The sequence below is a fragment of the Stenella coeruleoalba genome (genome assembly GCF_951394435.1).
Source record: "Stenella coeruleoalba genome assembly, chromosome: 15".
Classification (NCBI taxonomy): Eukaryota; Metazoa; Chordata; class Mammalia; order Artiodactyla; family Delphinidae; genus Stenella; species Stenella coeruleoalba.
The window spans coordinates 5408386-5422774 of record NC_137161.1 but is presented as its reverse complement, the minus strand read 5'-3'; the positions used below and the strand labels follow the sequence as shown (position 1 = coordinate 5422774).

At 58.6% G+C, this 14389-nt stretch overlaps 1 protein-coding gene across 1 annotated transcript in view; it reads right to left on the bottom strand.

Moving 5' to 3' along the window:
• Positions 1–1309: 1309 nt before the first annotated feature.
• Positions 1310–14389, bottom strand: part of PMEPA1 (prostate transmembrane protein, androgen induced 1) — a 58046-nt gene continuing 44966 nt past the window's right edge. Inside the window, exons 2-4 of the mRNA XM_079944631.1 lie at positions 10484–10638; positions 5956–6009; positions 1310–5495 (exon numbers count right to left, since the gene is read on the bottom strand). Coding sequence (XP_079800757.1) covers positions 4947–5495; positions 5956–6009; positions 10484–10638 — 758 coding nt within the window. The 3' untranslated portion in view covers positions 1310–4946. The remainder of the gene's footprint in view (positions 5496–5955; positions 6010–10483; positions 10639–14389) is intronic.

Here is a 14389-nt window from a genome sequence, read left to right as displayed (position 1 = left end):
CTCTCCAGTGGGGAAAAGCTCTGTTCCGACCGACCCCACCACCTGGGGAGGTGATGCTGTCTGTGTGCTCAGCCCGGGACATGCAAACTCATCCAGAATCTTCGAGGGACATTCAGGTATAGGGAAACTGTCCCAGGGAGCCTGTGACTAATGAGAGTGGCTAATATTTGTGTCTGCCAGGCACCCTTTGGCATCATTGAATCAGACACCACCTCACAGGCACTGCTGTCAACCCATTCTACAGACCAAGTGACCGAGGGTCAGCAAGGGGAGTGACCGCCAGTAAGAGGCACTCGGGTTCTGGAGCCAGGCCAGGGCAGAGCACCGCGGTCCCTGCTCTCACCAGCCAAGAGCAATGAGCTCTTTTGGTGTCTCCCCAGTTCTCTGTAATCTTTTCACCAGAGAGGGAAACAGGTAAGGCAGACGTGTGTCCGGTTCTGCCCCAATCACAGGGCTCTATGGCCCAGAAGATTACAAGACCTGGAATGAGGCCAAACAATGTTCACCCCTGGGGATCAGCTCTGTTTTGGCTGACTTGAAAAAAAAAATCCTTGACCAGACATGAAAAATGGTTCAATTTAGAGAAATAAACAAGAATTTCTGTAGTGGGCACTGTGAGTGTCCCACCCAGACCCTCGGGATCCCATTCCCTGCTTCCATGTGGGTCGCTGCTAAGGGCTGGCATCCGGGGATGTTTTCAGAGGGCCACCCTGGGGCCTGGGGGAGTCCTCTCTGCCCCACTCTCAGGCAGGAAGAGCCAGGAGCATCTGAGAGCCTGCCTCTCCCGGGTGCAGTCTGCATCCCAGAGCTTCCCAGACTCCCTGCGGATCAGCCTGAGGCTGGGACTTGGCCTAAAACAGTCCCCCTCGCACTTCTCCTCCCTCTGTCCTTTTCCCAGGTCCCTTCACTGTCTCCCCTGGGAGCAGAACTTTGATACATCCCTTCACACAAGTCCACGTCTCTGGAAGAGCCCCATTTAAGACAATTTCTTTCTCGCAGCCCTTACCAGAGCTTTCATCGTGCCACGGTGGCTGATATCCCAAGAGGGGGGAAAAGTAGGCAGTATTTTGCAAACTCTTTTACCCCAATGTCACCCAACGCACCCCCTGCCCGTGCAAGTGTTTTCACTGGGCTCCCTGAACGCTGCCTGAATTAAAACAGAGAGGTTGATGGAATCGCTCAAGGCCACACAGCAGCTCCGAGGGATTGCTTCCTTCCCACTAAAGGCATCCAAGTGTTGGTGCCGAGGGCGGTGGGGTGGTAGAGGGAAAGCAATGCAGCCCAAGAAAGCGAAAGAGCCTCGTTCCAAAGAATTGTAAAATTTATTGTATAAGTATTGCAGCTTTTCAGAATGTCATCATTGCCACTAATGATTATTGATACACAACAAGCGATTTCATCAGGCCTGTGGACTGGCATCCAAATACAGAGTCTTACGCAGCAGCAACGCGGGCGCCGCACCCAGCGTGCCACGGAGAGTTTACATACGTGTAACTTGAACAGAACTTGGGAAACAGGGCTGCGAAAGAGAGCGGTTCCAACGCCAAGGGAGCAACGTGAAAGCGTCACCATCAGCACAACCACCATGGAACCAGGCAGGCAAATGAGAACGCAGCAGGTCCTTCTGAGCTCTATAGTACAGCAGAATTTGAAGCGCAGTTTCCGGAAAACCAAACAAAACGGAACATTTTCTCTCCTTTGTCATCAGCATGTTCTACGGATCTGGAAGCTTGGTGTTGCACGTAGAAAAGAAAATTCTCTGAAAAGTACAATTCACAGAGCAGACAGAAAAGGACTGGGAAGGGTTCGGTCCTCGCCCCGCCCCGGTGTTTGCTAGCCGTGGGGAGGCGTCGCTCTCAGCTCCTGGCAAAGACACGGGGACGTGGACGGCTCTTAGGGCACTTTGCTAAGTCCGTCTGTGTGGACCTGGGCTTGGCGGGGGAAAGAGTTTTCCTCCGGAGGAAATGTGATGATTGACAAGCGGGGAAACAATGAGAGGCTTAGAGAAAGCCAAGCTCTGCCACCTTCTCTGAGCCCAGCCTGGTCCCCCTCCAACCGGCCACTGCCAAGGGCCACCCCCAACCCCACCAACTTTCTACTGAAAAAAGGGGGCCTCCCGAGGGATGCGCAAAGGCTTTTCAAAGGTAAGGACACGACAGCTAACACCTAGTGGAAGGAGTGTACCCTCAGGGCTCTGGGTCCAGCAGGGAAACCAAGAGGTCTGCAGAAACACACCCCATGGTTTTCTTGGGAGGTGCCCTGGCCTTGACGAGCTGCTCCACCATGAACTTCTGCAACTGTCATCCGCTAGGCACGGAGCCCAGGGACAAGGCGGCGGCCTTGAGGCCTGGACCGCCATCCTGGGGCGTAATGGGGGCGTGGGGAGGGTGCTCTGCCCTCAAGCCAGCTGAGGTCAGTAACCCCCTCACCTGCTTCCTTCTTCTACCTCGCTGCTCATACGGCAACGGCAGACCGCACCACCCAGCAACGAGATTCAAGGTTTGGTTCGAGGACCTCGGGAACACTTGGGCCTGGCTCTCGTCTGCTGCTACGCTACTCACACAAACAAGGTCCACGACTAGGTTTGTGACCCAGGTGGGAGATCAACGAGTACTGACAAGAGGCTGGAGGGGCAGGAGGGGCGGCCTGACCCAAGGGAGGCACATCCAGGGTGGAGGGCGGGTGGGTGGGACACGGCACGAGGCGATGGGGATGTTTTTAAAGAAGCAGTAGCCCTCTGTCCACCTCGAGCGGGAAGGCCGGGCCCGGGTGAGCAGGGCGTTGTCCAGGAACGCCGCTGCCGGGGGACAAAAGGGGTCAACCGCTTTCTCAGTAAGGCACTAGGGAGACGTTTCACATAAAGGAACGATATATTTTTTTTTTTTTTAAACTTTACCTATAAATGTGTCCCTGTACCTTTCAGGACAAACTATGGATGTCTCTGCATGAATGACCTTTTCAAAGAATCTTTGAGAGAGAAGCAAAGGTTAGGCAAAGGTTAGGCTGAAGACCCCACGGAGAGGCAGGTTTTATTGTCAAGGTACCAGAACTTTCTGCCAGGCTGGTGAGCGGGCACTCAGACACCTCGGTCATCTATTGGTCACCGTGGTCTTAAAAGGTACGTATAGAAATAGAGTTCAAATGGTCAGAACTTCAAAACTGTTCTCGAGTTTTTGTTTTTCAAGTAATAAAAAAGTTGTTTAACATCAATACTTATTGCCTCTTATACCTTTCTCTTATGTTAACCGGCTAGTTGGCATTCTGCCGAAGATGAAAAGACACCTCCGTGGGATGCAGGGGGCAGGGGGCAGGGCAGCCTGCTCTCCTGCTAAGGGCGTCACCCCATGGAGTATTAGCCCACCCTTGGTGGGAGGGAGGACCCCGACTCCGCTCTCTCCCCGCCTTCTCTACTTGCACACACGCACGCCACCAGCAAGGGGTCCCGCCGACATCTACTCAGTAAAACCCTGGTAAACAAGAGTTGTGTCTGATGAAGACGCTTATGAAAACACAGATACACAAACACATCAAAAACGATGGTTTCCACGGGGAAGGGAATGAAATGCGAAAGAGGGGAGAAGGGAAAGAGTTCTGCTTCTACATCCTAAAGCTCGAGTTCGCGTTGGTTCGACTGTCTTTCTCGTTATAACCCTTTTGCAGTGTCCTGGGAGAAACCTGGGCGTGTCACCTTTTCATCTCTGGTCTTCTGGTTATGGGCCTGTTACGTGAGAATCAATACATAAAGACAGGGATGAGGTCACATTGCTAGTCCTTTGGGCCTTTCCTATACGCCAGTGGGCTGCACCCACCTCAGCCGGTAGAGTCTGAATGACCAGAGTATCCCGCACGCGCGAGCCACCTAACCGCCTCTGGCGTGGCCCTGGCGAGGCAGGCAGGGGGCAGAGAGCACCTTAGCGAGCCCCTTCCTACAGGGACCTTCGTGGTTCGGAAAAGAGGAGAAAATACTAAGATTCCTTCAGTAACAGTGTATCTTCATTTTGGGAAGAGCAAAGCCCACCTCCTGGAACTTGGGGCCTCGAGTAACTTTCCTATTTTCTTTGCGATCCAAAGGCTGTCCTGGCCCAGAGGGGAAAAAAATGCGTCTCCTTCGGGAGGGAATGTATAACGAGGTAATAACCTATCACTAGACAGAAGCTTCCACTCTGCAGGAAATCAGCCCCTCTGGGAGCCTCTCTCCAGACTCAGCGTGGAGCCCACCCTCTGCCTGACGTCCACCGTGAAATTCCAACATTTCTCCCTTAAAAGTCTCGACAGACGTTGATAGAAGTTTCCATCAAACAAGCACTGACATATTTATATTAAAAAATAGTGCAAAAGCTCAACATTTATATAAATAACTCTAAACCCCTGCTTTGTAGTTTTTTTTCTTTACAAGGTAATACACACTTTCTGAGTTGGCACTCAAAAATGGCCTTTTTTTTTCTCTTCTAGCTCAGAAAACAACTTTTTTTTTTTGTAATAGGCCTCTTCTAATACAAAAATACTCCTGCCCTCGCACATACAGTCTCTCTTATTTTATATATATATTTATATTTATATAATATTGCAGATCTTTAAACAAAGGTTTTGTGCAAATATGTCTTTAAAGTTAAGTGAAATCATCATAAACAAACAGAAGAAAGTAAGCATTCACGCACGCAGCTCAACTAGAAACAGGAAAGACTAGCGTAGAATTTTGTTTCCTCTTTTGCCTTCAAGACGCAGCTCAACAGAGAAACATGGTTTTTTTTGCAAGTCTTCTTAGCTTTGTGCATTCAGACCAGACAGAACATGTAAATATTTACACACAGAGAGGTGGGGAGAGGATGGTCATGCGTCGCAGTTTCCTGTGTGTCGCCCCGTCCTCCTCTCTCTTTTCTTTCAAGAAGTGCGGAGTGTTTTGCTGTTTTACCTACTGCGGCCCCGGCCCTGGCCCCCCGGGACTCCTAGAGGGGGTGTCCCTTCTGTTTATCCTTCTCTTTGCTCCAGGCCGCTGTGCTCTCCAGGGGGGCGATGTGTGCGGGGTGCAGCCGGGTCCCCTCCAGCAAGGAGGCCGGCCCGCTGCTCTGCTGGTGCTGGAAGGTGGAGGCCCCGGGGTAGTGGCCGATGACCTCGCTGTAGGTGGGGGGTGGCCCCTCCATGCGCCCACCGCCCCCGTAGCACGTGGCGCTGATGCCCGAGTTACTGCTGGGAGGGCAGGGGCCGCCCAGCATGGCGCTGTCCATCAGGTCGCTGTCGAAGATGGTTCTGTTTGGGGGCGCGCGCACCGACTCTCGGTTCAGCTCCAGCTGCTGCTCGGGGTCCCGCAGCTGGAGCGTGCAGGGGCCCTGGTAGGGCGGGGGCTCCTCCCCGTCCGACAGCGAGATGGTGGGCGGCAGGTCGATCTCGTGCTGCAGGTACGGGTAGGTGGGCTGGAAGCGGTGGAAGCGGTCCCGCTGGGCGAAGGCGGGCACGGCCAGGCGGTCGGTGGGCCGGGGCGGGGCGTAAACCTGCGGCTGGAGGGGAAGAGCAGAGTGAGTGTCCCCCCAGCGGCAGGGCCCCTGTGACTCTGCTCTCTGGGGAAAGGGAGAGATGGCCGCCGGGTGGCGGGGGGAGGAGCCAAGCCCAGGGTCCAGCCCCCTGATGACTGGCGAGCCCTGGAGTGTGAACATCGTCACACAGTTGGAAGAGGGCAGCCTTTGGCCTTCGGTGTCGCAGATACTGAGGGCTGCTCCCTGGGGGTGGGGAGCGTATGATGTCCCGGTAGGGACGATGCCAGCAACCAAGGAGGATTCTTCAGAGAAGGGCAGGTGTGGGCCTCCTGTAGCCACTCTACTAGCAGGGGAGGTGCCTCTGGTCCGGATTAGGGGAGCTACTGGGTAGGGGGCCTTCGGCGTCCACTACAGCAGTCTTGGGTGGGGGGGTGGGGGGGCGGGGGGAGGGTAGTGGTGGAGGGGAGGCGGCGCTGGGTCTCACCTCCGCGATTCCACTGCCTGACACCGTGCTCTCCGAGGGCCAGAGGCATCCTTCCTGTACGGGGAGGAAGAGGACAGGGTCAGCGGGACGGGCAGAGGTGGGAGAGCCAAGGGGCAGCCTGGCGTGGACTCTGAGAGCCTCCACTCGGCATGAGATGCTGCACCCATCCCCCTCTTCAGCCCCACTGCAGCGACCCCAGCCCGGGCCTGGACGTTTCTCTCGGACATGACACAATCGCTGATCTCCCAGGTCCCAAGGCTGCCCCCCGAAAATGCATCCTCCGAACTCACACTTTCCAAAACATACATCTGATTCGTGGGTCCCTCCTTCTCAAAACCCTCCAGCAGCTTCCGTGGGCCTTAGAACACATCCAAATGCACGGGTGAACCGGCTAAGAAAGCCTAGGTACTTGCTGTGCGACCTCGGTCAAGTTACTGCATCTGAAAACGTGCATAACTGCAGTATCTGTCGAAGAACTGAAGGAGGCGAACATGCAAAAGCCCCCAGGGTGCGCGCAACGCTCAGTGAGCCTGTGACAGTGCTGGGTGCCACCACCACTCTCCCTCCTGTCGCGCTGACCCGCTATTTAGTGCATGGAAGTGCTAACTGTGCACCACGGGGCCTTCGCACTGGCTGCCCCACTGCACAGCTGGCTCCTTCTCGCTTTTCAATTCCAGTGCCCACCGCAGGCTTTCTCTAGCACCACTATCTGAAGGGCCTTCTCCCATTAAACATCCCGTCACCTGCTTATCTCCTTCAAAGCATCCGTCATGTCTGTAATCACCTTGTCCGCGTATTTACTTAGCACTTACTATAGTCTGTCTTGCCCCCATTGTTGGGGGCCCAGTTTATAGATGAAGAAATACAGGAGAGTTAATCATGCAATCATGCAGCACCACTTCTGTTCCGGTGATACACATGGATAGGCCCGGGCCTATGGGGAGGGATGCCTTCCTTCCTCTAATTTTATAGTTTTATTGAGATGTAACTGACATATAATCAACTGCACCTATTCAAAGCATACAATTTGGTTGTTGTGGCATAGCTATCTACCAGGAGCCCATCACCACAATCAAGATAATGAACATATCTATCACCCCAGAGTTTTTTGGGGGACATGTTTTCTTGAGGGTTCCCTTGTAAGACGATTCTCACCGGCAGCCTGGGGAGGAATTGCCAGGAGGGCTGCAATTTCCCATATGGCCACTAGGGGAGCTCTGTGTCTCTCATGAGGAAAGCACCCCGCAAAGACTCACCGGGGTCTAGTTTATTCCAGGCGTGGGGATACGGAGGGCAGACATACACGATTACTGTTAATATGGCCATCAAGGGCCATTCTGTTACTGATATTAGGAACGCCTTGGCGCCAGGCACTGTGCTACGCTCTTTAAAGCACTAACTCAACTCTCCCGACATCCCGACAAAGCCGGCAAGGCGGAGGCCAGGTGGCTAAGCCGAGCTGCTCCCGCTGGTAGCGGGCAGTGCTGGGATCCAAACCTCGCCCACCGCCTCCAGAAGCATTCGGGCTCAAGCCGGCCCTGGCACGCTCTGTGGCCCCCAGTCGGGCCCCTGGCACAGTCCATGTGAGCACCAGGAAGCAGATGGGGGGACATCCACCTGCTCCCCATTCAAGTCGGGAGTCCTGGGGAGGGGTGCAAGCAGCCAAGGTCAACTTGGATAAATGTGACCCAGACGGGCCCCTGCCTAAAAGCCCCCTAGGAGGCCCTCTGTTCGAGGTCCCCACAATGTCTTCCCACCACTGCCCACCCCCCAGCCCTCTGTCGAGCCCTAGCCCGGGGAGTCTCCACCCACAGTGCTTAGGAAAATACCAGTCACTGCTTGGGAGGCCCCACCGCAGACCCCAGAATCACTTCCATCCTTGTCACCTGACTACGCCCAACTTGTGCACCTGGAGGTCACCTCCTCCTCCAGGGAGGCCTCCAGGAACCTCCCACCTGCCGGATGCCCCTCCCACAGCATCTCAGCTCCTGTGTCAGCCTGGCCCTGCTGTGAGGAACCCGGAGGCCAGGTGGCTGCACTACACCTGCCCACAGGCCGTGTCTTAACTCACCTCGTTCTCTTATTCAGTGAATGGCCCTGACGCCTTTCCAGGTGCCAGTGCCCACAGGGCTGCTCCTGGCAGCTCCTTCTCTCACCCCCGCTCCACTCCCCGACACCTCCTTCTCTTTCTAAAAGCTTCCTTCGAGAGTTCGTCCAGCTGCCCATGGCTTCCCCATCTAGACCAGGGGTCCGCACACTGGCTCCATAAAGGGCCAGACAGTCTGTCACACCACCAAGAAGGCTGCTGCAGGGCCGCTGCAGCCACAGAAGAGATCGTGGGGATGAGCCCAGAAACCTGACTCACAGAGTGGGCACCCGGCCCTGGTCTATGTGGACCTGGCTGACTCCCGCCCTGCCTTCAGCTGCAGTCTGTACCCCTGCAGTATTGTCCAGCTTCTCTGGCAGCAGCATCAGGTGGGGAAGTGAGGTCCCAGGGCCACAGGGCTTTACCTGCACCTGAGCCCCACCCTCTTGACAGATGAGGAAATGAACTCCCAGAGGTTCACCCTGAAAAGGGGCCACGGCAGGACAGCCATGCCAGGGGTGGGCCCAGCGCCAAGCAGACGGCGGCTGCGTTTGGGTCTCTCTGGGAGGTCATGGGCCCTCGAGACTCCTCAGACACGCCCTGTCTGGCAGGGGCCCCAGGGGAGCCGCCACACGTACTTCAGGTCTAACAAGCCTCCATGTTTACCCAGCTGGGCATCCCCGGGGGCCTGTGCAGGTGTCTGGTAGAAGTCGGCCGGGGGCAGGGGGGCAGGGGAGACTTTCTTTTAACCTCAGATGTTCAGGAACCAGAACCCGAATCCTGACCTCCACTTGGGCACGAAGTCCCAGTGCTGCCTACAGGGCTGTCCCCGCTATGGTGGCACGGGTCCCTTGCGCCGGAACCTCTGCCATCTCCCCAGCTCCCTCAGCTAACTTCACCCCCCCTGTGACCATGCAGGGTAGGAAGGAGAAAGGCTTGCTCCACCCATTTTACAGACGCACACACTGAGGCTCAGAGGGGGTAGGATGCCCCACCCTGGAGCACGGCTACCAGGCTGACGTCTTCTCATTTGTCCAAAGCTTGCCCCAGCATCCGAGGTGGGACAAAACGGGTCATGGGCTCTTCAAGCTGTGGCTGAGAAGCTGTGTGGCCCTAGGCAAATGTTCCCACCTCTCTGAGCCCCCGTTTCTCCTCTGTAAAATGTGGGAGGGATTACTGAGCGCGGACGTGGCAGTGCAGCTGGTGGCACTGTCACTCAGGCAACAGCGACAGCAAATAAACACGCAGGTAAGCCCTGCAGGGAGCTGCCGAGCATCCTCCGGACACACCGGCCTCGGGTTTGGGGCACCCAGTGCTCCCGTCAGAGGGACCAGAGCGGATGCTCCAAGCCCTGGCAACCTGGTGACATACTGAGGCCTGACGCAAGCGGAGATGCCCAAATTTGCCAGGGACAGGCCTGCCAGCCTGACTCAGCTCAGTCCCACAGACTCTGGGCACCAGCGCTGGCCCCAGGCGTCCCCCAGAGCCGGGAGGCCATGCCTGCTGCCGCTTCCCCCCAGCGCCCAGTGAACACGGGCTCAGAGATGTGCTCCCTGCACAGCCCCGGGGCCGCCCACGGGCCCCCCTCTCCGTGTCATCTGCAGCCCGTCCCTCAGACAGCTACTCCTGTCCAGGTTGTTGAATTACACCTGACAGGCGTGGAGATGGAAACTGTTTAGTGATGGACTCTACACCGCCCCCTGGTCCATCTGCTGAGGAACACGGAGCGGCGGGCAGGGGTGGCACCGAAGGTGCAGGTGAATGAGGGGAACGTGGGTGCTCAGGTCTGGACGAGGGCGAGTTCCCAAACCGCTGGGAGCTGCTCCACCTGCCCCAGTTTGTGGAGTTTTGTGGGGATATTCCTGGGTTTCCAGAATGCCCAACAGGGCACACAGTTCTAGTAACATATCAAACTGCAGTTTTGTAGGGACAGCAAGGGCCGTGCCGCGTTTGTCCTTCTCACCCTTCCTGCACTCACCCACTCTGCACCCCACCCTTGTTTCTCCCTCCAGAGCTCGGCCTCAGGGGCTCACCTCGACTGTCCTGGGTAAACCAGCCTCTGGGATTCCCGGTGATTCCTTTCAGCTTCCTTCGGAGCAGCCGGCGCTCCTGTCTGTCTACATCCCTCCCATCAGGCAGCACCCCCCGGCGACCTGCTCGAAGCTATCTCCCCCCAATGCCTGGGAAGGCTCTAGACACACAGAGGGTGCTCAGTAAATGTCTGTCCAACGGATGGATGGACGGATGGATCTGGGGACCAAAGCCCCACTGCATGGACTGGTCCACGGGCTCCCTTCCTTCTGGGTCACTGCCTGTACCTAGAAGCTCCCCCCAGACTGCCTCCCTGCCGTCAGCTCCTGTGAGCACCCGACCCCGACACCACAGGCACTTGATCAGGGGCGTCCACGGGCCCCCGGAAGCTCAGGGAGGGCAGGCACTCACCGAGGACAGGGCGTCTTCCCTCCTCCTGCCCTGGCTGTGCCGGCCAATGAAGGAGCGCGCGGACAGTTTGTAATGGCTCAGCAGACACGTGATCACCACCACCATCACCATCACCACCACCACGATGACGGTGATCTCAACGAACTCCAGCTCCGCTGCAAGACCAAGGGGACACGTGAGGCCTCAGGGACGCTGGTGCGGGCAGAGGCTCGGGGCGTCTGAGCACCCACACACCCCAACACACATGCACACCTAATACGCAAAAGCGTCAGCACCCCTACACACCCACACACGCGCCAACACAAACGAACACAGATAACACAGCCACGTACACACACATCTATCACACACGCGAGACGCACGAAGACACACCACCCTCCACGGGACAGAGCGTGTGCGGGCCACCGCCGGGAAGAGGCCTCAGAGAAACCCCATTCCGGGCGGCTGCAAACACTGCAGCTCTCATTTCTTTTTTTCGGGTTTGTTTTGTTTTTCCCCCAGAAGGCGGAAAAACCCTCAAGTGCTGGAAAAGGAAGGAGGTTATTTTGATCCTGCCGGAGTCGGGCGGTTTCTGCTGACTCGAGCGGGTCCGTGTCGGGCGGCGCGGCAGCTGCCCGTGCCCGGTGCCAGCAGAGTCCCCAGCAGCGGCGGGCGAGATGCCGGGGACCTGGGGAGGGACAGGGCGGCAGAGGGGGCGCAGCCGGCCTCCGCCAGCCTGAGGCCGCCCACGGACGATCCCAGAGGGCAAGCAGGAAGGCCCCCCTCCCCCGCTAACAAGCAATTGGCCGAGGGCTCCCCAGGGGCACAGGTTCAAGCTCAGGGCCACTGACTCAGCTCTTCTTCCCCCCAGAGAGATGCAAGGAAGCTGGGGTGCGGAGGGCGGGCCGCAGGTGGGGACTGTGTCGCTCGCGGGTCGCTCAAGCGGGGCCCCGCCAAACCCGGCGAGGGCCCACCCTCCTGCCGCCAGCCTCGGTGTCCCGCGGGAGATCGGGGCATCCCGGGTGGGCGTCCCTGCTGGTACAGCCGCGGAAGCTCCTCCACACGCAGCCTGCCCGCACGTCCTCTCTGAAGCCCCGGCCACCCCTTCTCCCCCACCCAGGGCTCTGCAGGACGCCCACCTTCCTCCACCATGTCAAGCCTTTGCCCAGCTGTGCCAATGTCTGCCTGAGGCCGTCAGTGAGTCGGGTTAGTCTAACCCCCAGGGGACACGTGGCAATGTCTGGGGACACTAGTGGCTTGTCACAACTGGGGGCGCTCCTGGAACCTTAACATCCTACAGGGCACAGGGCACCCCGGACAAAGAGTGTGCCGGGGCTGAGGAGCTCTGCTCAGGGCTGAGCGTACACAAGGGTACTTTTTATCATCCCGTCTTGCAGGTGAGGAGACCCAGGTTCAGGCCTAGTGACAGACTCGTGTAGCCCCAGGGCCCAGCGCTGGGCCCCCTCCCCCCGCCCCCGCTCGACCACCCGCTGGACGGCCGCCTCTGCACCCGGGAATTCAGTCTGGAGCCGGGGCCCTGGCTCCGGCCTGTGTGGAGCTGCAGCCCTCCCTCGCCTTGGGGGGCCCAGGAAGGAGGAAGAAGTAGCCAGGGACTTTGGTGAGACCTTCCCGAGCCCCAGAAGGCCGTGCCCCGCCTAGCGGGGAATCGGACAAGCCTCAAACCCTCTGAGGGGCTTCTTCACTTTCCCGCCAGGAGGACGGCAGGGCCTGGGCTGGGCAAAGACCAGGTCTCTGGCCTCAGCCCCGATCACTGCGGCCACACCTCTCGCCTCCCCAGACGGGCTGGTCCAGGGCCCGTCCGCTAGGGCCTGGGATGAAGCTGCCCATTCAGGAGACACAGAGGCTGGCTTTGTGCAACACCCACGGCCCACCCCAGAGAGGCCCGCACCCGCTCCCCCCAGGCCATGCACTCTTCACCCCGCCGGGGACCTGGGGGTGGGCACCTCTCTGCTCCTCCCCCCGCCCTCTCCAGGCGCCCTGCCCGCCCGGGCCTGCAGGAAAGGAGGTGTGCGCTGCCTCCGTCTCTGTCCCTGGCCCCGGCGGCCTGCAGGGCCCTGGCCAGGCCTCTGCCCTCCTCCTGGTGTTGTCCAGCGGCCGAGGCAACAAGGCCGGTAGGGCCTGAAAGAGAGCAGTGGACGAGGCCCCAGCAGGCCGAGCGGGTGTGAACAAACCTCACAGCTCTCCCGACCCCAAAAGGGCAGGAGGACCTGATTTCTGGGGGCCGGGGTCCAGCGTGAAGCGTCACCCCTAGGAAGGAGCCCAGGGTGCCGGAAGTGCCAACGTGACCACCCTGGTCCCTGGGCCACAGCCCTGTGCACATCCATGTGGGAGAAGAGAGGGGAAAACGCTCAGAAGAAGAGAAACCACGAATCATTTCTAGGCTCCATTCTGGAAGCCAAAGGCCTGGGGTCTTGGCCAGAGGAGGAGGGAGACTCCTGCGGGCTCCCGAGACCCTTGGGCAGGTCCCCAAGGGGACCCCCAGGCTGGCTCCAGCACCCTGACTCGCTGAATCCATCCCAGCTTCCCTGTGTGGAGGAGGAGGTGGTGCGAGGGCGACGTGCCCAGCGTGGAGAGCACTCCTCAGGGTGACCAGTTAGTGGGGGGCCCTGCAGCACTCCAGCCATGGCAAAACAAGGGCGGCCCGAACCCGTAAGCCTGAATAGAGAGGGTCGAGCAGGACCGAGCTGGGTATTCCGGGCCGTGCAGAGACACGGACTGGGCGGGGGAGGGCGGGCACTAAGGGGTGCAGGAGAGGCCCCCCCGGCCGGCAGGTGATTCACCCCAACCCATGAGGCAGAGAACACCCTGGGCTGGGTGTTTTGACCTTGGCCACGGGGTGAGGGGGCTCTGGTCTCGCCGACAGCACCACAGTGAACTTTCACTCTCAGGGGGCTCCTTCCGGGAGACACTGCCTTGGGCGATAGGAACCCACCTTTCCGGGAAGTGTATCGGAAAGGACCTGCTGGGAATGGTGGCAAACTAGGGACCTGAGGGTGCTTGCATGCACAGTCCCCTGCCCCCACTCAAAGGAACGGAGCTGCAGGGCAGCCACCCTCACTACACAGGCTGTGCTGTCCACTTGGCCCCAAGCTCCACCTCGGCCCCCATTCTGCTTGATCGCATCTGCCTGGCCCCTGTGGGCAGCCTGGGTTTCAGCATTCGTACCCAACTCCTCAATCCTGCTCCCACAGCAGGCATCACTAATCGAGCAGGAGGTCCTCCTCACCAGGTCCACAGGGCACTCCAGACAGGCACTGCTAATTGAAAGCCCAGCAGGCCAAACAGGACAGCCCCCAGGCAGGCTGGCCCAGTGCAGCCACACCTCCCCATCTCCCCAGAACTGCCTGGGCCTTAACGCCGGCAACACATTCTAGAGTTCTGAAAGCACCGAGCAGGCCAAAGCCTGCAGGACGGGCAGCTTCGGGAGTTCCAGCCAAGAGAGGAGCCCCCAAGATGTGGAGCCACACCGATCCTGCTGGACATGCGGCCGAGTGCCCAGCACAGTGGTGGAAGGCGTGGGTCCAACCACTGCCCCCCACTCAGCTCAAGTCTCCTGTGACCATGGGACTCACAGCAAAGCCTGGTCACAGACAAAGGGAGACTAGAGCAAGAGGAGATGGCAGGCTGGTCCACAGCCCAAGCTCCCTGCTGTCGTGGCGACTACTCACTGGGACTACAGTCAGGATGATAACGTACAACACACGCACGGCCCTGCTTTGAGCCCGCCTCCCCCGAGTCTGTGAGGCGCCAGCCACCACCACTGCCATTTTACAGATGGGCAAACCGAGGCATAGGGAGAAATTGCTCTAGATCAAAGGGCAGGGCCGGTCCCGAACCCAGAGCCTCCCTCAGGGAGCGAGAAGGGGAAACTGCTAAATTCTCCCAGCGTTCCCGAAGTGTCTGTTA